Source organism: Phaethon lepturus, unplaced genomic scaffold (assembly GCF_000687285.1).
Source record: "Phaethon lepturus isolate BGI_N335 unplaced genomic scaffold, ASM68728v1 scaffold8486, whole genome shotgun sequence".
In the NCBI taxonomy this organism is placed as follows: domain Eukaryota; kingdom Metazoa; phylum Chordata; class Aves; order Phaethontiformes; family Phaethontidae; genus Phaethon; species Phaethon lepturus.
Genome location: NW_010548260.1, coordinates 24,991 through 48,931, shown reverse-complemented (window position 1 = coordinate 48,931; position 23,941 = coordinate 24,991). Strand labels below are relative to the sequence as shown.

The window sequence follows — 23,941 nt, the reverse complement described above, 5'->3', positions numbered from 1 at the left end:
TTTTGGGAAGGTGCAGACACCGGCACCGTAGCTTTGTGGGATTAGCGTTACACTGAAGTAACAAGCAATGGAATGGGAAATGGAGTAATAAATTAGCTAGAGAGAAAAACAGGTATATAAATAAAAAGCACACACAGTGGTGACCATGGTCTCATATAAATCCTCCTTTGAAGGTTCTTGGCTATTATTATGCAAGATTTTACTCTTTTGGGTTATTTTGATCTGGTCAATGCTGGTTAAATGGGGTCCTGTCACTGAGGAAAGGAGGAATGCACAAAAGCTACTGAATAAAGTACCTTTAAGTAGTCTTTGAAATCAGCATCTTCATCAGTTTTCTGCTGCAGCAATGAAGCTCCATTAAGCTGGCAGCTGCAGAACCGAATGTACGCCTGCATGTGAGAGAGCTCCGCTGCTAAGATGTCCCCAATCATCTGCACTGGCATTTTTTCTCCTCCTGTTTTCTTACGCACTCGCAAGGCTCTGAAGAGGAAAGAAATCACCATCCAACTTTGCTGCCAAGTCTGAGAGGCTGAAATCAAGATCCTTACAACATCCATCCCTGGAAGGACGCAAGCCTGCGAGGTGAATTCCCTTACACAGCACGGGCGCTTCCAGGCAGTGCACGGTCCAGCCTGAACCCCCAGGAAATCACTGGCACAACACGCTGAGCTGAACGATCTGCCTGATGGGGTCTGCGGGACCGAGATGCTCCTTTGAGGTTTCTGGGACAATCGGCATCAATCTCTACGTTCAACCAGCATCCCATTTCATTGAATTATTAGCCACTTTGTTTCTCCAAAGTTTATTTTTAGAGAACAGAAAGTTGCTTTGCAGAAAACTGGGAAGAATGCCTCCCATGCACATGCTTTTGTGTAGGCTCTATTTCTAAGGTATTGCAGCCAATGTGCTTCTGTTCTTGCCATTCATTCCCCTCTCTCTCCTAACAACTCCTTCTTTGTGAGGTAGTCTGAATACGCTTAGCTGTTCTGAATGCATGCATGCACAGGAAATAATCAGCAAGAACAGAAATATTTACTGTAAAACCAGAAAACTTCCTGGGGAAAGGAAAAAGAGAATAAAGATGAAGAGGAAAACATAAAAATGTGGGTAGGTACTTACTTCAGTAATTTTGTATTCGACATGATGAGTTCCTTCCAGTTAACAAATATCATCCCCATTTCTCCTTCTGTGAGACAGCCTGAATCAGCCATCGGTTTCTGGAAAACCTGCGGTCAGAAAATCAGAAAGGTGAACAATTCTTCAGAGACAAAAGCAGCTCAGCCTCTTGTTTAGGCTGGCAGTGATTTTGCTTTTTTTGAGTGCTCAGTGTCCAGTTTCTCAGGAAAAGTTAAAAGCAATTCCTTACTAGCACTTTGTGACAGCTGTCACTATTTTTCCAAAGTATGTGACCTCATTCTGACACTGGCATCACCACTACTGAAGCAGGGACAAGCACTGGGAGCTGCAGGCTGACTGTTCAGCAGAAGAGCATTCCCATGACTTTGGAGTCAACTGCGCTGCACAAATTACACTTACGCGTCACACCTATCCCCATACCCAGAGCACTCACAGTCAACCTGCCTATAGAACCACAGCTTCTTTCAGGGGCTCTCGGCACAACTCCTCCGGATAGCAGAACACCTCTGTAACTCAGTCTAACATCTTTAACACTTCACCACACAGTTGTTTTATAGAGAGGTCAAATCAGATGCCCAAGACCACCTAACGCTGGCCAGTTCCTGCCCTGCCTAGTGAGGTGGTCCTGCTTCCAGAAGTAAAATCAGAGACAAAGGCAGACGATAAACTTTTATTGTGCTCATACAGCTTCTGTCATGAGCCTGTGCAGCTTTACCAGACAACCCAGCCCAGACTATCATCTTTACACTGAGTCCAAACACCTAAGAACAGGATTTGGAAAATAGGAAGGTCCTTGGGAGATGATGGCTTTCACAACGTGATGTTTTTGCCTGGTGGACAACCACATAACATTTGCTAGAAAGGGAGGTGCTCACACAACCTCATTTTCTTCCTCTAGCATTTCACAATCTGTAAGAACCCCTTTATTGCTATTATTCAGTGGGACAGTGGTGTTCTTTTTCCAAGTGCATTTTCACATCCAAGACATCTCACCTCTAAGACAAGCTGAAGATCATCCATATACCTTTCTTCCGTCTGAATGAGTTCGTGAATGTAGCCCTGCCTCTTCCTTTCCATTGGTTGCATAGTGTCAAGGCTCTGGAGATCAGCGCACCCTACAAGAAGTAAGCCAGTAGTTTAGATCCCGCTCAGGCCACCAGATCTGATGAATTAACAAAATTGCATCACCATGCGCCAGCCCATGGTTCAGAAGATATACAGAGTCGTTCTCTTTAAAAACCCCATCCACAGCAGCAGCGGGTTTCAAAATCAATGATCACCCCCCTCCTCCCTTTATGTAATTTTTTAGCCACCTTTTTGTTTTGTTGAACATCCCTTGTCCTTGTACTGTGATGCCAAAAAAGAATTCCTGACTTCCTGCCACTCCATTTGTCTCATGATTTTTCTCATCTCTTCTCCTTTTCTTCCATACCATTTCGAAACTCTGATTTTCTCTTACCGTATGCAATGTCTTTTGTGAGGTGAAGTCATCTAGAATGTGTGTGGGTTCAACTTAAAACATTGCACCTTTAATCTCCACCCCAGTTCTGAAGTACTCTGCCTTGGTTATAAATTTATGATACAAACCACCAGTACAAATTTGTAAAGTTATAATGCATAATGCACAGTTGTACAACCTTTTTTCTCGTTTAGAAACCAAATGAGCCTGAAATATGTTGAATTATTTTTATGCATCAAGTATGAGTAATAAAAATCATGCACAGGAATACAAAGACATTCAGTGACCCAAACCCCAAGTTTTCTGTAATAACATGCAGACCCTACAGCTTCACGCTGTTTTTTCTTTGCTGTATACATGTTAGCAAGCATGACAACAATGTCTGAAATTTAGTACTGAATCAAAAACTGGTAAAAGCAAAGGAGTGAATGTGTTTAAATGGGTAAAGTCAAAGTCTGGTCACTCTGCTAGCCATCGCATGCTAGCAGAGTACTGCAAAGTAACAGGGTGGGGGAAAATAAAAAGAAATAATTACAGAGTATTTGAGAACATACATCTATCGCTTGATGTGATGGTATCAGATTTTACTACAACGTGAACTGTGGATTTTGCAGAAGAGCAGAAAAGACATCGCAGGGACTCATTTAGATCTGGTATTTCTAGAGGAACAGTACTTTCTGAAAGTTTAGATGTCATGAAAGGCAGCGTGACCTACAGCATGAAAGGCTGCATCTCCCTCGTCACCCTAACACGGCTGGGACACTAGAATGTGACTTCTATTCACTGCTGATGTATAGAACTGGTTATGGGAAGGCTGCTCTAACTAATGAAATTGAAATAAATTAGTAATAAATCTGGGGGGAGGGAACCCAAAGAAACGCTAAACATTTGGCTAAACTTGATGTGACAGGGGCCTAATGGGAACCTCATAGGCTTGTGCGCTTCCTGCCGGACAGGCATCAAGCTGCTTTGAAGGAGCAGCATCCTTAAGCAAAAGAGAAACACTTGTCAAATGGGATTTTATGATACCATTCGAAGTATTTTAACAGAGAGACCCTTTGAACAATGCAAAGAAGTGAAACAGTAAAGGCCTAAATACCTAGATTTAAAATCAGGAGTTTTCAGTTCTCTTTTGTACCCCTAAGGAGGATCAGAGATCTTAAGCTTTCTGACGAGATTTGAAAAAATGTCACTTTTTATGAAGAGATCTGGGATTGCAGCTCTCTTGACCATGCAGAATGCTGCTTCTGGCCTTAGTTATTCCCAAGTTACAATCAGGCCAAAATTAGATGAGAAGAAAAAGTAAAGCTACAGATCTAACTGATTCCCTATGAAGTCTGGTATCTCAATCCATCAAGATGGACTGTGGCCAAGGTGTGTAACTACTGGATTCTAGCCTCGTTCTTTAACCTGTACAGGACTGAATTTAAGCCCAGCTGGTTCCTAAGACATGACATTTTAGGATAATGAAGGGCTTGTACAGTAACCAAGACTTTATTTGTCCAGATGTGGAAGGCTCAGCTTTGGCCCCATGCTTCTCTCTTCTACTGCAAGGTACAGTCCTGCCACAAAAGCAGGGACGGACTGAAGCTCCTGTTGCTGTTTGCTTGTATCACAGCTGTTAGAACAACCCACACGCTCCAATTTGTGTCTGTCTCGTGCTGTCTACTTGAAGTTGAAGCAAATACTGGAAGGAAAATAGGCCTTTTTATGCACCTAAAATAGATTTGGTTTATAAGCTCATTATCAGATACAAAAATGCAGTTAAATTAACTGGCTCCTGCACTAACCTTGTATTTGGACTGTCAGCTTTTGGGATGAATGGATGAGAGTTATTTTATATTTAAATAAGCACTTGTGAAAACGGCCCAAATTTTGATGGGTCTGATGATACTGGCATAAAAGCATAGTACACAATCCACACATCTGATTTTAGAGGGTGAATTCAGGCATTTGGATCTGAAGGGAAGAAAAGCGAATGACACAGAGAATAAAACAACCTATCACATGCATTTGCCAACGTTTTCCTGAAGCGGCCGTGGACACCCATGGGCTCACTGGTACCGAAAGGGTGGACCTGCATCTCTACCCACTCTCCTCCCACATTCCTGTTCCCTCCTTTCCTTGCATCAATTCTGGCACTTATCTGACTCCCAGCTCACACCCTGGCAGCAAATGAATGCTGAGTGGAAAAAAGAAAACAGTAGTTTTCTGCTAGTTTAGCGGCCAGCAATGTGCATGGAAGCAGTAAAGCTGACTTTTTTGGCAGCAGGAAGCTGTTGGTTTGGCCTCTGTCTTGTAAGGCTTCATCCCAAGCTCCCCATACAGCTAATGGAAAGCAGTGAGGTTTTTGGGAGCGCCCGCAGAGGAGAACCTCAGCTGCTCACCTCCTGCTGTTGACTGGCTAAGAGGTTTACAGTACCTTTGGCGGGCAAGCCAGCCTGCCTCTTCCACCGAGAGCAGGGTACTGCCAGGCTGTTCAGACTGCCTGGGGCATGACCTGCCTAGCTCCCTCCCGAGAACAACATCTAACGGAGCAAGCAGTGGCTGTCCGGTACCTTTGAAACTTCGGGCATAGCAAAAGAGCGATGCCTACTACAACTGCGGTGCCTTCTGTGAGAAATCCTGCTCTCCAAGACGAGGAAGCAGCTGTCTCGCAGGAGCAGGGCAAAACAAGCTGGAGAGTTTATAAACAGGAAATCTCAGTCTCTAACGTTATGGTTAAAATTATACTTCCCTCTCCAAATATACCTGAACAAGAAATACTTTCTTCCTACTAATATAACTAACACTGCAAGAAAAACTACCGCGTTTCACAGTGAGAAGATGTTATACTCTGCAGGAGATTCAAATGCCTGAAAAACATGGGGGGCTGGGGCAGAAAACCTTTCAAATTACTGACATATTTTGGATTTGAGTACGTTCAAGGGGAAGAATGACATTTTCTGAAGAAAAGAAATCCTCCCATCAAAGAAAGATGAACAAGACCTAGCACCATTTAAAAAAATTTCCATTTGTTAATTTGTTAAAAAAGGGGGAGTGAATTAAAATTCTTCACTTAAAAGCCAATTCCAGAGAATTGAGGTAAAAACCAGATGGATAAAAGGCTTTCAAAAATGCCCAGATCCACTTGGGCACTGCGTGCTTTGTCCCCTTCCCCAACAAACTTCCCCAGTCAGCAAACAATGAAAAAACACATTAAAAATGACAGCTCTGGAAAGACGTCTTAAGCCCTAAACAACCACTTGCCCTGAAGGATCTATCTATATTAGAGGCATCACTGCTTTGGGTCATCAGTGAAGACTACTTAGGGCTAGAGATGGCCTATATAAACTGCATCTGTAAGTAAATAGCTTGGTTTGTTTAGGGTTATGGGTTTGGTTTGTGGGTTTTTTGGTTGGGGTTTTTTGGAGGGGGTTTGTTGTGTTTTTTATTTTGGGGGGGGGGTGTTGTGTTTGGGGTTTTTTGTTTGGTTGGTTTTTTAGAAGTTTTTTAGCTCAAGCCAGCTGACGAGGCTGGAAAAAGCAGGTAAAGGTTGGGTTTTTTGCCTATTAGCCTCCCTCTGCTTTCCCAGGCTACCACAGCAAGACTCCATCTCACCTTAAGTCCCATGGGCTGGCATTACAATAGTCCCTTTAGTTCAGCCAGAGAACAGACTGATGGTATCACGGGACATCACCCACAGCCATTTTACAATCTCTGCTGGCACACGCAAGGCTAATTCACTTGCAGTGTACTCCTGTCACTGCCTGTAGCTGTCAGTAGCCTCTGGGCCTACTGAAAACTGTGAAAGGAAATAATCCAAGAAAGTTGCCACCATGGAAAGGTTGGTTTCCATCAGATCTTGGGAAACATAATAAAAACTTTTATTCAATCTCCTGTAATCAGTAAATGCAGTATACTCTCTTTGCTACGACAGAAGAAATTTATGATTCAATTTTCAAGAGGTAAAAAGCAAAATTAAGTCATGCAGTCACAGAGCCAGGTAACATAATGCTCACACCAACCTATTCAAATGGGAAAAAAACCTCCCCAGATGGACAAAAAAACCACAACAGACAAACTAGATCCTTTTATGTGTCCCTTTAATAAAATACATTTGCATAGTTATCTTACAACTTTGTTTAAAAACAAAGATGAACAATTGCCTCATGCTAAGCATAGCCTGCATCTTAACAATCATCCCCAAACATTAACACTCTAGCTTGAAATGAACAACAAAAGAGATTTTAAGGCAGCACACACCATTACGTAGCAGTTTTATTAGTTCATTACATTAAAGTAGCATGAACCTGTAGCAGCTCCCAACACTACTACAGGCCAAGGTCTGTCAGCATTCCTACGAGCAGACTTATTTACAGGTGTTTTCAACCCGACTCAAGAAAATCACACAGGGATATGATCTGACCAAGCATTGAGGTGGCATAAATATTCAATGACTGGTAGGAGATGTTTCAATAATTAGCGTGTAGCGTTTTTGATGGAGCTTTATGCCTTCTGCACTCCTAACTGCAACATTATTAACACTGACATCATGATAGCGCTTTGTATGCTTTCACAGCTCTTCACAATCACTGACTACTCAGCCCTGCAATCGAGTCTCGGTGGTGGCACAAGACTTTCCTGCATGGATCTGATTGCTGGATCAGGAACTCTGCTCTGTAAACTAAGCTTTTGTTAAACGATGTTTTTGTAGGTTGTTAGTCCGTTATGCAAACTAGACAGTTACAAAATGAGTTCCTTGCTCACTGCAGAGGGGTTGGACTAGATGACCTTAAGGGTTCCTTCCAACCCAAACTATTCTATGATTCTATGAAAATTAGAAAGCGTTTCAATACCTGTTCTTGTGCACTTACAGCATCATTTAGATTCTTACCCCCAGCTACACCATGGCCCCTATTCTCTGCTGGCCCACAGGAAACAGTATTAAGCAAGTACTACGCTGCAGGCAACATCATATTTTGCTTTCCTGATTGGCTTCAGTTTTAACTGTTAACCTTGTGTGGCCACATTTAGACTCTCAGCTCTTCACTGGGGACCATCAGTTCAACAAGTAACTCTATTTTCCACCTTGTCCTTAGTTCCAAAGCCAACCTTTTTCACCCATATAAGGGATGAACACTTCAATGTGAGTTTTACTCCGCTGGCTGGGATAACAGCTGAACCCAACTCTATGGACTTTCATCAACAAGGGAGTGGACTGCACACAGCCAGAGATAAAGTAACATTTTTGAAAGAAAAAGCCTGATTTAAACCCGGCTTCTATTAGCTACACCTCCTCAGTGATACAGAACATTATTTTAAAATAATCTTGTCTTAAATACCAGCTTCTATTAGCTACACCTCCTCAGTGATAGAGAACGTTATTTTAAAATAATCTTGTCTTAAATACATCCCCAGCATAGTCTTTCCTATCGATGATCTAATGTGTGTATACAATTCTTTCTGCACCAGGGTACGAAAGAGAGTAGAGCGCTCAGGTGACTGTGCTCCAGCTGTGTTAGGCAGACTTTTGCAGTAGAGATAAATACTGAAGGCAGGGACCACGTCTCTTTCAAGTCAGCATTATTAAGGTGTATTATTATTATCACCATTATCATTATTACAGTTAGAGAATTTAGAGTGTACTCGGCTAATACTGAAACATGAAAAGGTAACTGTGAAAGCCCCAAGTGCTTCATTTCAATACTCATCAGTTCAAACTTGAGAGGCAGCTGTTTCAATAATTATCAATGTTGACATCTACATACCCAACCATATATTTCATGCTGCTTGTACGAAACTTTACCTAATACTACCCTAATCTCCAATTGTATCAGTTAAAAACTGGGCAGAACGCCAATTGTTTTTGAAAAATGCCATGTAACTATTTCCTAGAACATCCCAGATAGGATGTGAAGTTGTTTTTTATTTTTTCAAAGACAATTAGTAGCAACTTGGCATTCAAGGAAAATTGTCACTGAACACTGGGAAGTCAGTTTGCCTCAAATCCCACAGGTTAACAGTGCCTTTTAGAAATGGGGTAACTTATAAGATCACCTAATTATTAGAGTACGTAAGTGACTGCTTGATGCCACTGATGTAGCACAACACACTTCAGCCTGTATTAAACAGGCTTTCCAAGTCAGAAATTCAGAGAAGGCATTCAGGGTCATTCGCATATTTTAGTAGAAATACTTAAAATGCAGTTTCATAAGGAAATTAAGTTAGCTAGAATATCTGAGGAATTATCTAGCACATTCTTTGCCTACAATAACATGATTTCATTCTACGACAAAATATTGGTTTAGACAAAATACATCCAGAATAAAAATCCATTTGTAGTTTTATGTAGGCACATTGCTGTAGTCTGTATTGCACAAAAGATATCTGAACTAAAGGGCACGTATACATTATGTAATCAAGTATATTAAATACGTAACATCTCACACTTTTCTACAGAAATTTTGGAGAAAGGCTTTCAAATCTCTGCAACTGGACTAACTTTTTCCTGATAGTACCTTCACAACATTCATATATATATATATATGTATATAGTAAACAAACAGTGTTTTGTAAACATTTCTGATTGCATAAGTGACCTTTGCTGTTTCATAACCAAGTTCAGGAAACCAACTAAATTAAATAACTTGTCTGCTAGATCTCTCCTGTTGTTACAGGACCACAGAACTATTTAATCAGACAAGTAGTCTGCTATTAAGTTAACCCTTTTATTCAAAGGGATATCAGGGTTATAGTCCTGAAGTCCTGGTCCCTCCCTCCCCCCAGACTAATAAAACGTGGGCACCTCTACTGCACCATACTGCTGACATGGCATGACGGGACCTTTAAGGACCACTTTTAAGCTGAGGAGCATAGTTCCATTTTTAAACCCAAATGCTCTGCCTTCAGCTCCAGATGTCTGTTAGTGTTTCTTTTCCGGCAACATCTCTATCAAGGTTACCTATATATTAGGCTACTAATTTATTTAACAGAAAGCAGAGCAGCAGCTTTCAAGATAGTACTTTACGTCATTGCAGACTGTAGCCAGATAAAAACACTATTCAGTACCGTTAACTACTTAATGAAGGGGCAGGGAAAGGGTCTACTAGCACAGAGGCTGTGTAGGTACTTCCTGCAGTAACTACTACATGTTTGCTAAAACCAAAAGCAAATATGGATTATTGGAATAAAGTATTTAAAAGGAGGACGTTGTTTAGGGATAGGACATATTGAGTCAAAACAACCTGAATTCCTGTTATAGTACTACTGTGAAGGAAGGAAAAAAAAAACATCCTCCACTCTATGCTTAATAGTTCATTCCCCAGTTAAAAAGGGTATTAAAAGGCTGTATGGACTGCACCAGATCTTAATCTTAGATCTTGTAGCATGTTTGTAATCACAGTGACTATCAGCAGCAGAAACAGGTAGGGTTTGCTTTCTGGACGAGCCTTGTAGGCTGCCAATTCTAAAAGCTCAATATGCAAGAGATTCAATCAAGTCCATTAGAACAGTAATCAGCAAACATTTTAATTCTGCAAAGTATGTACATTACAACATTTAAAGAACACAACTGCCCATTCAAAGCAGCTCAGATAAACTGTGCAAATAGTGGGTCTTTGTGTGTCTGCAATCCCACCATGCAAACGATAACTTGATATGCATGCTAATGATCTACGATTATCAATACCAAAGAAAAATACTAAAGGAAACAAGAATGAACAGCAGTGAAAGCCACACAAAGACCCACTATCCTTTCTGCTTTTACAAATCAACTGTAACTGTAGATTATAAGAAAACGCACAAAAACCTAATTTCTTGACTGGATCTAACGTTCAAACGAAGCAAAAGGATTGTGTCAGAGATACGTGAGCAGGGCTGGCCACCCTGCCTCCACACTACAGTCAAACTTGGATAGTGGGTCTCTGAGGTGCTTTCACACTGGAAGACAACATTGGGTCCTAAAAAAAACAAAAAAAAAAATGAAGGATAAAATGAACATAAATTTGAAGAGTGAAACACATGAGTTCTATGGACAAAGACAGAACAACACCAAAAAGGTCAGAAAGGAATGACTAACATTCAACTTTCTGGAAACAGACATCATGAGCTTCTACCCTTGCAATTTCATATTTACAAACACACACAGTTTTACATACTTGCAACCAGCCACCACTGACTCTGAAAAATACTTGTAGCTGATTCATTTGAAGAAGAAAGTTTCTTCCCAAGGAAGACTTCTGTTATGTAGATCCAACAACACAAAGTCAAGCCCTAAAGGTTTTTTTTAAAGGCAATGGCAAAATTCCCCAAGAATTCAACAAAGCCAGCATTTCTCCTGAGAAATTTGTAATCAGACATTACAAAATCAGATAAAAACTAAAGTTGTAAAGAAAAGCCTCACTGGAATTTATTTATACTGGCACATAAAAATTAACCTGTTTGACTCTGTTTAAAGCCTGGAAGAAATGAAACGTTGTCTCTAGTAATATGTGGCCATGAAGTAGGAAGTACCACATCACTTGATATACCCATCAGAAACCAAGGTCTACACAGTATAGAAGAGGAACTGCAAAGTCAGGTTAAAGGCAGGTGTATGACGTGGGCTGCAGCTGTACGCACCCTGTGGGCAATCCGGAGGCTATTTCAGACCCCAGAGTTTTAACCTGGAAGCTTTATCAAGCCTGACTGATATTCACCAAATAGTTTTCAAAATAGAAAATGACTATGTCTACATGAACTAAGGGATTGATTTTGTATTTGATCCTTGGTAAAAGAGGTAAAATTCTGGAGCTGTTGAATAAAATCTTAGAATAAATTATTAAACCTCATCTGTAAAAAAAATGAACGTGGATCTGCAACACCTCAAAGCTACTAGTAGCATGAGCTCTTACTCCATAATCATAAAAAGAAGTTATGTGGAAATAACTAGAGAACTTCAAAATGTGATGTTCATATATAGACACAGAAATGCACCTGCCATGAACATGTTCAGACATTGTTTTTCCCACTAAGAACAGCCTTGAAAATCAGTCAGCTTCATTCATTAGACAGTGGTGGACAGGAATAGCTAATGAACTTTTGCTCATGGAGATCAACTTCTGGCAATACAGATCCTTGTTGTTGAAAGGACACGACTTGCCTCATGTCCCTAACGTGTCACATCTACAAGTAAGATTTGGGAAGGGAAAAAAAATAGGTAGAACTAGTAGTATTACTACAAACATCAAGTTTGTACCTAAGGAAATTCAACAGTGGTGGTCTTATGTGTGTCAAGAACAATCTATGGAAAGAAGATCTGTTCCCAGTCTACCCAACTTTTGCCCTTGCACTAGCGAAAAGCAGAGCAGGAAGGTTTAAACAGGGGAAGGAGGTGCTTATGAGGTGGTGGGGACTACCTGGAGCTCATGTCTAAGTACCTAAAGGAGCAACTTAGATGCCTGAGGAAGTGCAGCAATGCTGGTTTATGAAAAGAAAAAAGAGTGAGCTGAAACAGTAACAATATATACATTAAAGTAGAAAGAACTGGTACAACATTCAGCTCTATGAACGACCAATGTCACAAAGGGAGATGAGATACCTCAGATAAGATGAACTAGAAGCCTCTGCATGCTGAGCACAGGTATGTCCACCTAGCTGAGTTGTCCAGCTCTCAGCAAGAATGTCTCCAAGAGATGAACAGATCTCTAACTCTAAGAAACATCCAGCAACCAAGTATGCAGATGTAGATGGAGCATCTGTCTTGCCTCCATCTGAGGTATGTGAGGGAAGAAAATCAGACTGGATAAATGGATGAACATGGATAAAATGATGAACTGAAAAAATCTGTATTGCTGAAAAAGCCAACAAAGGAGGAGAGCACAAGTTTTAAGAGCAACTGTTTAAGGCAGACGAAGACTGGCTGAAATCACAGTGGATAAGGAATTAGTTGGACAGTCGCATCCAGAGGGTCAATGGCTCAATGTCCAGATCGAGGTTGGTGACAAGTGTTGTCCCTCAGGGGTACAGTAAAGACCATTACTCTTTAATATCTTCATCAATGACATGGACAGTGAGATCGAGTGCACCCTCAGCAAGTTTGCAAAGGACACCAAGCTGAGTGGTGCGGTTGACATGCCTGAGGGACGGGATGCTGTCCAGAGGGACCTGGAGAAGCTCGAGGAATGGGCCTGTGTGAACCTCATGAGGTTCAACAAGGCCAAGTACAGTGTCCTGCACCTGGTTCAATGCAACCCCCGGTATCAATATAAGCTGGAGGATGAAAGGATGGAGAGCAGCCCTGCCGAGAAGGACTTGGGGGTACCGGTGGATGAAAAGCTGGCCATGAGCCAGCAACGTGCGCTCACAGCCCAGAAGGCCAACCATTTCCTGGCCTGCATCCAAAGCAGCGTGGCCAGCAGGTCGAGGGAGGGGAATCTGACCCTCTACTCCGCTCTGGTGACACCCCACCTGCAGTGCTGCGTCCAGCTCTGGAGCTCTCAGCACAGGAAAGACATGGACCTGTTGGAGCTCGTCCAGAGAAGGCCACCAAAATGATCCAGGGGATGGAACAACTCTCCTCTGAGGACAGGCTGAGAGAGTTGGGGTTGTTCAGCCTGGGGAAACAAAGGCTCCAGGGAGACCTTATTGCAGCCTGCCAGTACATTAAGGGGGCTTGTAAGAAAGATGGGGACAGATTTTTGAGCAGGGCCTGTTATGACAGGACAAGGGGCAATGGTTTTAAACTAAAAGAGGACTAGAGGACTCTAGTTTATAAACTAGTTTAGTTTATAAACTAAAAGAGGACTTAGACTAGATAGAAGGAAGAAATTTTTCCCAATGAGGGTGGTGAAACACTAGCACAGGTTGCCCAGAGAGGTGGGAGATGCTCAATACCTGGAAGCATTCCAGGTCAGGTTGGATGGGGCTCTGAGCATCCTGATCTAGTTGAAGATGTCCCTGCTCATTGCTGGGTGGGTGGGGGGTGTTGCTGGACTAGATGACCTTTAAAGGTCCCTTCCAACCCAAAGACAAATTATCTCCAGACCAGGCCTTCCGGAAGAACTGTAAAGTGGTAAAAGCACCATGCGTACCCCGCCTTACACACTCCTTGGGAAGAACGGGAAGAAAACCTGGTAGACATGTCTTAGACAGGTACTGGCAACACACAAAAGATCTAACCCTGAATGGTTGAGCAAGCACTCAACAAATAATGGAAGATTATGCATATTCCTTTGCTTTAGATCTATAGCTATTTGTATTTTGAAACCTCCTGCGTATCTTATTTATTCTTTATGATGACTTCCATGCAAACATTAGAATAAGGGCTACTGAAACATCATTAAAACATGAGCAAGTCCAACCATCACCAAGGTCACTGACAGCACGATTCTCAAGCATTTTGTGTTCTGCAATCACCAGGACTCAATTGTATTTGAGAGACCTGTTGACAGACATATGACAACCTTCACCGATATTTTTTCTCCCCTTGCAGAGACCCTATGCCAGGATGTGCAGCTACACCAACAGGAAAAGTGATCTTGTCCACACAGCTTATTCTGTTCAGAGAGCTATTCCCGCAACCTAAGAAGAAACACCTCGCTGACCCAAGTTCCTTCTTCGCTAGGGAAGTTTGCCATTACAGCTGTAACTAGTAAGTCCCAGGAAAGACTCTGGGTACAAAGATGGTTCATATAACAGAGTTTTAAATTTGAGGGAAAAGCAGAAGTTTCCTAAACTGCAAACCTATGCGAGTAAACCAAATCTGCCTGCTCCCTGTTCAAATACCAGTACATTTGACCATTTAGAAGAGACAGTGGGAGAAACTGCTATTCTTCAACAGAAACATTACAATACTCAGATTAATAATTCTTTAAAATATAAAAATGCATTTTTAAAATTATATTCTGTCATACATCCAAGCTGGTCCCGAGAGGGCCACATCAACATTTCGGTGGGACCACTCCTTGGTGATTTCTTGAGAATACTAGTGATAGTTTCTGCACTACATTTAAATACGAGCAAAAAATATTTTAATGAAATCCAACCAAGTTTGAAAGTTCAATCAGTACACATTTAAATATTTCTCTGGTTACAGAAGAATGGTACAGTGTTAGCTTACTGCTAACACAAGTTACTAGCTCAGACTTCACATCATGTGAAAGCAGCCCAGCGGAAATCTCTGCAACAGTACTTGCACAATGCTGCGCTTGAGCTAAGAAGCCATGCTGGTTTTGAGCAGGCTGTGGACTTTAAGCAGGATCTTTCCTGAAGTTTCCAAATGCATATGTTTTAATATCAGAAAAAAGGGGGCAAAACCTAGCACAAAACTGATATACAAACTAGCTTATTTGAAATACTCAGATTTTTTTTTTTTAAATTCAACATATTCTTCATTCACCAATAGGTGGATTTTGTTAATTATGCACCAGCATATCTGCTTCATAGCAAGCAGACTATTTCTTAGACAAAAGTTTAACAACAACATACAGATGACCTGGTGCACATCTGCTCATCTGGCTGCCACTGGCTGACCTTTGTCAATGCACTTCCAAAGAAAAATTCTGTTCACACAGCCACGATTTGATGTGGATAGAAATACTTTTACTCCACTACATTGAAATGTGAGAAAAAGACAACCTAACAACATATCAGCAAACAATGAGAAAAACTTAATCATCTCATCAAATGCTTCCAATTACAACTACTTTTGTTGAAAATTAGTGGTATATGTAATCATCTTGCACTTACCACACTCAGCTGCATAATCTAAACAGAAACACACCTGGTGTGATAAGGCAGTATCTCTATCTGAAAATTCATAAAGTCTGAATATGCAGCCAGAATCTTAATTTTATAGCCCTGGACATAGTCTATGCTACTTCTTCAAAATTGAGATTTTTGCCTCTGTTTAAACAAACAAAAACTTTCAAGGGATCATTTTAATGATTTAGATATGCCTACCTGAAAGAATGTTAAGTTCAATCTAAATGCAGAAGTTTCTGATATCACAGACAGACCAGCCAGAGTCATTAAATAAATAAATTAGTGTTTTACCAAAAATGTAAGCACAGATGTAATTTAGCTAAAAAGAAAACCTCAAGAATGGTGCATACTGCACTTTGCCCAGGTACCATAACAAGCTACCCAGGGAAAATATTTTAGCTTTCTAATTCCAGCTGTACCTTAATTACCGAGTTTGTGAATTCTTCTGCAAGAACACAACTATGTTGATCAAATCTTAAGTGCAAACTGGTCCTACACACTAGCTATAGGCTATTAAGAGTCCACCTCAGCAGACTTCTGGATGCATGTCTTTATACTGAGAAAGCTACAAATGATGCTTAGGTAAAAAACAGCAAGTGAAGGGACAAGGCTTGCTATGTCCAAGGAGCAACTTTTACATTAAGATATGTTCTCAAACCCACTGATGTCATGGGTTGATATAAAAGTTGGTTTAATCACAGTGCCCCAGAATGAAAAGCTGAGGCAGTAAAAATGGTGGTAATTTTCTCTGGGGAGAAGGGCCCCCCCCCAAAAAAAGGTGTGTGTGTGTGTGGGGAGAGACACCACAAACCTTTACTATGTTTACATGCAAAAAAGACACAGAAAATTTTCACCATCAGATAGGTGTATATTCTAGCATTCAGTTCTCGGTCTGCTGACAATAATTTTCAGCTTAACGTATGTTTTGATATATATCTTGTTTCTCAGAACTGGATGAGAGCTGGATCACTGGGAGCCACGACACAAGTATTTTCCATACGATAGATCACTTGCTAATGTTAGAATCTTTTCCCTATCTTTTCTATGGTTAATTTTACTTAACTGATAAATAGTTTAAATGTAAGTTAAAGATGACTACAGACACTTTTTTGTATTTTATAAAACTCGAGCAAGTTCTATAATCAAGCACAGTATGCCTGCAATGACTCACAGTCAGTGGCAGTTATCAAACATCAGCACCTTTAGTGGAAGGGGAACACCTACCAAATCTAGTATTTTAGCTCACCCTAGCACTCTACTACACACCAGCTTGTTGTTAATGTGCTGGTTGTTTGTAGGTTAAATAGAAAAGTATTTGAAGTACTTAGTACTATAGTAAAGTATTTAAAGAAAGGGTATTTAAAGTACCAATAAATTCAGCCAATGCCTGGAACTCCAAATGCTAAACACAAAGCAGAACAGCAATGAACCTTTGAAATAAAGTAACAAAAATAGTAAAAAATGAAGGTTGCTTACACTGCTGACTTGGATCAGAATCCGTGGTCATCTTCACATAGTTTGAGGGGAAGAGACCTGTCACACCGCTGATTTCTCCTTGCCACCAGTCAGCATCATCTTTGCTCAGTACATTAATAAGCTGCCCTTTGGAGAAACTGAGCTCATCTTCATTGTTTGCCATGTAATCATACATTGCTATCACTTGACACACTATGAAAAAAAATAAATATAGCAGAACAATGTTACACAAGTATTAAGACTGTTTTTGTGTATTTTACATAACCCCAGGAAAAAAACAATTTAACATACACTGTTATGTAAGAAAAATGCCACATGATCTTATCTTGATGTGGAACTGTCCTCCCTCTTCTTCTACTTTTTTTTTAGTTGGGCCAGGCAGTAATCTTTATTTCCACTTTATATATCTATGCACACCTATAGCAAATGGACTCGTTTAGTATAGCATCTACTGACCTTCTAAACATTTTAAAATATAATCAAGTATGCTTCTATCTCTTTTATTGGCTCAGAAAAAGTGAGTTTGATTATCTTATAGCTGATACTTGTGAGAAAAACATGGCAAAGGCAGAAGAAATGTGCATTAGCTAATCATGAGCTGCTAGTTTAGTCAAAGAGAAGTTTTGTCCAGTAATACCCAGGAAGCTGTTGTATAAGCAAATCATAGCTGTGTAGAACAACACCATTTAAGCATGCAGCACCAAAAAAGCTCCTTTTCTGTGAAATAATCTCATTTGTACCCAGGCATTCAAATGGAAAAATCTAGCAGAAATTTGCTGCTTAGTCTCTCACCTTCTAAGGAGCAGTGCATGTAATTCCAAGGTGTTTGTCAATGATTGCTAGTTTTCTGTAAGACTTTTGTTGGTGTGAGATTTTTGCTAGTGAGAAGAGTGTGGCTCTTCAGTGCATTCAGAAAAATTAAAAAGCTCTTGCCATAGAAGATGGACTGCTGACCCTCACAGATTTCTGGATATAAACATCTTTGTGTGACTGAGACTTTCTTCTGCAAGGTATGTAGAGGATAGCATACACTAGGGAAGGACCCTATGAAGAACTGTTTTGATTAAGAACTTGTGAGATTTTACCTTTCCTGGACTGAGATAAGAGCTGAATGGACAAGTCTGTCAAAAGACTCAGATTCTGACTAGGACTTTACCTTCCACAGTGACACCACAATCAGATATGGCCATTAGACATAATATTATGCTAGTTATGTAATTCAGACTAGTATCTGAACAATTGAAACAGTTACATAAAATACTCTAAATGAAATATAAAGTGATTTTTTTTCCACCTGAGGGAGCAGCAGAAGTAGTCCTTTCACTGCTCGGACCCAGTAATTTCACATGGCTGGCAGGGAACCATCCTTTCTGTCTCTTTTTCCCTCTTGCCTGTAAATGTTTAAAATGGTTATTACACAATGAAGAAACCAAATAGACTATAGACTGGAAAGAATGCAATAAATAGGTCACACAGTTTTGCCAACAAAAGACAAGAAGTCAGGCTTCCAAACACTAAACAGATTTTAAAAGGAAAAAAGCTGGCTAAAGAATAAAACAACCCAATGCAAATAAAGCTGCACCCTAATATGTTCTGGCAAATGTATTAATCCAAAATTTTCAAGTGCAGCTAATTATTTCAGTGCACAATTTAATTATAGGGCTGAAAATTCAGTCTATGAACATTGTACTTAAGCATCATATATGGAGTCTCTAATGAGATACCCAGAAGAGAGGTAACAATTACCATAAGCTACTTTTGAAAATCTTGACCTAAGTATTTGGTATCACTTCCTACCTAGTACAGCATGTGAGAGTTTGAAAAGAATTTCCTCATTTTTTAGTCTTTGCTTTTTTTAGTCCCATAGGTAAAGATGATCTCCACACACACTGAAGAAACAAATATACTTCAGAGTGCACAAAAAAGTCAAGATGTAAAAGTGAGCATAGATTTTAGAAAGCAGTAACTGCTGACTGAGCTCTATTACAACAAAAAAGAAAATTAAAAAAGCAAGAATTGACAATTACATATCTTAGTTTCCCTTCTGCCACTTTTTTTTTAGTTCTTTGAAGCTTCGTCCTGAACCAGCACTGGACCTACCTTTCTTAAAAGACAAACTGCTCATTGTTTTCTGTATTTATTTTTTTGCACATACTATGAATAAATTTTCCACTGCTGTTAATTCACAGAAACTCAGTACAGCAATTTCTCAACTTGCTCACTATGATCTCTCCTCCTGTATCTGTAAAGCAGGCTGGTTTTCAAAACAGATGCTGAATAGTTAGATCAGCCCTGCCCTAACTGTTGGCGAAAGAAGACAGGTGTTAACAAGAGTACTCACTCAAAACAGAGTGTGTGTGGCTGTGGAATGCCTCGGGAAAGGCCAATTAAGTACTATTAAGAGGACAGAACTTTCTACTGTGCTGTTCAATCCCAATGTTGGAAATAGCATTCAGTATTGCAAGTAACATGTTTAAATTAAGGCTAACTCTGCAGATTCAGCTAAAGAAATGTGTAACAAAGAGACATTTTAAGATCATGATTTAACTTTTTGCATTGCTTGCAAAGGTGAAGGCTATTATGGACAAGATCCATGGGGCTCCAAACGTCAAAATATCAATTATGACTTAAGAAGAATGTGATGTAACAACACCCTCAACCCTTGGGACTAGAAATTCATCACTAGGTGGGGAAAGGAGAAAATTCGGAACAGCAACCTTCACAATAAATTAGCTTCCAGCTCCAACTTCCAAGATTTCCCATTCTTTCATTAGAATAATTTTACAATGTAATGTTTTGCCAATTAAATCCTAACCAATTTATTAACTGTCAGCATCTCTCTTCCTCCTCCCACACATATGTTTGTTGACAGTTTTAATTTTTTTTCTGTGACAAAAAATTCCCAGAAATAAAGCAACCCAAGTATTAATTAAAAGCTTTTTTCCCCAAAAATATGGTTTATACAAGATGAAAATAACTTTCTAGCCAGCTTTTAGAACACTATACTCAGTTGCTTTTTCAAATCAAACCAAAGATCACCTCGTTGCCATTCATGAAGCCACAATTGTTTTTCCTTCACTTAATTACCTGCAACTCTCCTTGCCACCATCCACTAGCATTTTTCTTCAGAATAAGTATTAGCTGTCCTGGAGCGAGACTAAGCTGTTCAGTTCCTGATGCAGCATAGGCAGTAGTAACCTGAGCAATTTCTGAAAAAAGAGCATATTAATTGCTTTTGTCATTTTTTTTGTTGTGAGAAGAGCTAGATCCACAGAAACATCCTGGTACATATCTTGCAGCTACACACATTACCCAGAATGAAAACACTGCTATGAACCTAAATGCTCACAGTCACTTAAGAAACAGTCCTAGATGTTAAAAAGTTACCACACACTTACCAGGTTTCTTATTTATTGTTCCAGTTTTGCCAGCACTACTAGAAGCCTACAAAGACACAACAATAATCTTTTAATGTGCAATTAAAACAGTAGAGTTTACACCAACTTTAAGCATGTAGACAGAGAAATATGTGGAGATTTTAATTTTGAGCCTGTATTTAACCAAATACCAACCTGTACAGAGAGAGACAGTGCGACACTGTGGCTAGAACACTGATTAAGGACTCGAGCTACCTAGGCTTTTCTTTTCTGTTGAGCACATTAACCTCTGTTTAAAATCACTAAGAGCTAGGTATCAATACCAGTAATACAATAAAATTGAGAGAAAGCATCATGTGTTAATTCTCGGAATAAGAACTCACTTCTTGATCCTTTGGTCTGACGTAATTGGAAGGGAAGATTCCAGTTCTGCTATCAATGCTCCCAGTCCACCATTCCCCCTCCTTCTGGGTCACTAGGATTTCCTCACCTTCCGTGAAAGTCAAGTCACCAGGCTCAGAGCTTGAATATGAATAGAGCGCAACATACTCTGTGCGAACAGCACATATAAAGGAGGAGACAATAATTTCAGATAGGAGAATAAAAGTACATCAGATGCAAGAAAAGGTATCTTTGATATCAGTGTTCATCAGTGTGTTCATAACATGGATCATGTCTTCACAAGTTTGTGAACCAACCTACCTACTTGCTTGATTGTAATCACATCTCGCCTCATGCTTGCAACTCTGAATTACAGGTACACAACTTCATACAGACAAGGTGAATTTGGCACAGTAAGAGTTACTATCCTATGATCATCCTGTAGATCAGCAGAGGCCTGTAGACCACAGCTTGAAAACTCATCTCTTGCATTAAGTATTCCACCCTCCCTCTGTGTTTCACAGCAAGCATGTATATTCCATACCTAAACCTGATTAAAACCATTCTTATCTAACACAGCAAAAATGAAAAACACAAGTGGAATTAAAATATAATTGGGGAAGCATGGAGATACACTAGCTTAAAAGGCTTAGAAACTGCTTCTCACAAATTTTTCTCCAGTAATATTTGTTTTTTGCACTCCCTACTGATTAAAAGAGCATGATCCACACTTAGGACACTAAATATCCCTTCTCATGTCTCTACAATATAGCCTAATACAGTGGAGAAGAGCAAGAAGAGAACTTGATTTAAGTTTTCAAAAATAAAGTAATGCTTGAGTAAAAGTCTTAAAAACAAAACCAAAACCCAGGCCTATGCTCAACCTGAATTAGTTATAAGCTTTATGCAAGTTCCTGGTTTAGAATTCTCGTAACAGTAGCTCAACATTTGCACTGTATCTTTTGGACAAGCATTAAAAGGCCTGCTCAGAAACTCTTCACATATTTAACTTTATTCGCATGCCTTTAAGCAGAAACAGACTATCATTAAGTAGCATATTCCATGCTGTCTTACCCTCTCCGGCTGCATAAGACTGTGTATTAGGCTTTTTGTTTACAGCTGCATAAATAGCTTCTGGTCTGCAGAAAGAAAAGAAAGTTTGAGTAACTAAAAAGGTTGATCAAGAACAAATCCCTTTATTAGGATAAGACTAAACTCACTCTGGTTATCTCAAAGTTGGTATCGCCTCTGAATTAACTGCAAAGACTTCCCTGACTGTCAAACAGTGACAGGTATTACTGATACTTAAGATATTAATGGCATCCAAGAACACACCACTTAAAAAATCAAACCAGTAATGTAATGAAAGACAAGAAGATATATTCACAAATTATGTTATCCAAAAGAAATACAAATGAAATATTTTATCTAAATTCTCTCATTCTAGAGAATTTCTAAGAACTTCCATCATAATGTGTGAAAAGAACAATTTATGCACAATGGTGCAGCCATCCTAGCGGTAACCAGACTTTGAATTATTACCTGAACAGTTACCTTGCAGCATTAGAATAGACATAATGACCTTTCCAAGTAAAGAAAAATACATGATTTCTGCAAGATGTGCCTTACAAGCTTACAATTCTTTGTAGGTCACTTAGAAACTGGCACCTTCAGAGGCAGAAAGCAACTACACTGCAAGAGAGGTGCCACAGTAATGAACCAAAACAAAATCTGGCACTTGATGAATAATAAAACACCACTGATTTTTCACAGCATTGAGCCTTGGAAGACTCTCTATTTACACAGTAGTGAGCCCAACATTACTGGGCTTGCCAGAATGAAATAATAAAAGCCTAAAATGGCATTTTGTAAACTGTAAAGTGTAAATTGTATATTCTGCACTTTAAAGCACTGCAAAAATTTTGCACTTTGAACCACCTCTTTTTGTAAACTGTTGAATTAAACAAAAATAAAAGTAGCACTTACTCCTCTTTTTTGATTTCGCTCCCAGGTAAGAGCTTGACATAAGATTTTGGAAACCAGCCCCTTCCTCCATGTACCTCTCCGAACCACCAGTTTTCCTGCTGCTCCAGGACAGTAATGATATCATTTTTTGAAAAGTTCAAGTGGTTATCTTTTTTTGCAGTCCAAGAGCAAAGTGCTTGTGCTTTTAAGTTCTCGACAGGCTGCCCCTGTTAAGACAGAAGTGGAGATGTTGCTTGACCACACTACCCCAAACTGGTGCAAGTGTTAAACACAAACATTGAGGTAGCTTTTATTGAAGCTTAAGCAACTTCATTTTTAAGTGATGGCTGAATAATTTGTTGTCTGGTCAACGAGATTTTACATCGATGTATATAAGCTGTTGATTCAGGAGCAATCTCTCAACTCTGTTTCTCTACATGTTAGAAATATCTTGTATGGCCAAATACAGGTGAAAAAGATTTTAGAATTATGAAACATACTGCATGAGTCTTCTTGCTCACTGGTCCCTGGAAACATATGGAATTATGTCAATGCACACTGGTGGAGCATTCAGACTAGCTGCTTTATCCTCTAGCCTGTTCAGTGCACCCAGAATTAGAAAAGTCGTATTTTGTTTTGTTTTTTCTTTAAATCAGTTTCATTAACATGAATCTAAAATACAGCAAGTTCTCCACTCTGACATAATATACCTGTCCATGAATGGGTGAAACAGATCCAGGGGACACAGTGCGAGTAAAAGCTGATTTCTGTTGCCACGCTGTATTAACATTCAGGCTAGAAAAAGGTACGTTTTGGTAATCAGATTCTTCTGCAGATTTACTTGGTGAAAGTGGTCTGCAAATTGAATACAGGTGTATTTAACACATTACAATTTTTATTCAAAAAGTACCTCAAGCAGAATAACTTTTTAACATATACAAAACAGATACTCTATACAACGTGAAGCAGACTCTCAAATACTTAAAATTTCCAAGCTAAGACTTTCAGGTAGGTTCTTCAATAAGAAAACAAACACCGAATGAAACTATATAGCACATTATGTATTAGCTAAATTTAGAAAAAGAAATTTTAACACAAACATAACAAAAACTCACTCTGAAGCAGCTGAGGTAGTAGATAAAGATACTGTAGGAGGAAGTAAGGCCTTCTTAGGAGATAAAGATTTTTCTCCATCTGGTATTTTTTCTACATAATTGCATGGAAACCAACCAAAATGTCCCTGAAAACTCCCATAAAGCCAACCAGGCTCTCCCACAGTTTTTTCATCAACCTATGATCAGGAGGATAAATAGAAAACACAATTAGCAGCGTGAAATTAACAGGGTATCTAGTGTGTCAGCACCTGCTGGCACTCTGAATTGAACAGCGTGAGCAGCACTCATACCAGGATCAGCGTTTTCAT

The 23,941-nt window shown here is 39.7% G+C and overlaps 1 protein-coding gene across 1 annotated transcript in view; it reads right to left on the bottom strand.

The window, feature by feature from the left end:
• Positions 1-23,941, bottom strand: part of ITSN2 (intersectin 2) — a gene marked incomplete at its 5' end in the record, with an annotated part of 53,089 nt that overhangs the window by 5,831 nt on the left and 23,317 nt on the right. Inside the window, 12 exons of the mRNA XM_010289905.1 lie at positions 297-480; positions 1,120-1,226; positions 2,131-2,252; positions 16,796-16,987; positions 18,090-18,186; positions 19,883-20,004; positions 20,194-20,239; positions 20,556-20,722; positions 21,628-21,692; positions 22,540-22,745; positions 23,229-23,373; positions 23,634-23,809. Coding sequence (XP_010288207.1) covers positions 297-480; positions 1,120-1,226; positions 2,131-2,252; positions 16,796-16,987; positions 18,090-18,186; positions 19,883-20,004; positions 20,194-20,239; positions 20,556-20,722; positions 21,628-21,692; positions 22,540-22,745; positions 23,229-23,373; positions 23,634-23,809 — 1,629 coding nt within the window. The remainder of the gene's footprint in view (positions 1-296; positions 481-1,119; positions 1,227-2,130; positions 2,253-16,795; positions 16,988-18,089; positions 18,187-19,882; positions 20,005-20,193; positions 20,240-20,555; positions 20,723-21,627; positions 21,693-22,539; positions 22,746-23,228; positions 23,374-23,633; positions 23,810-23,941) is intronic.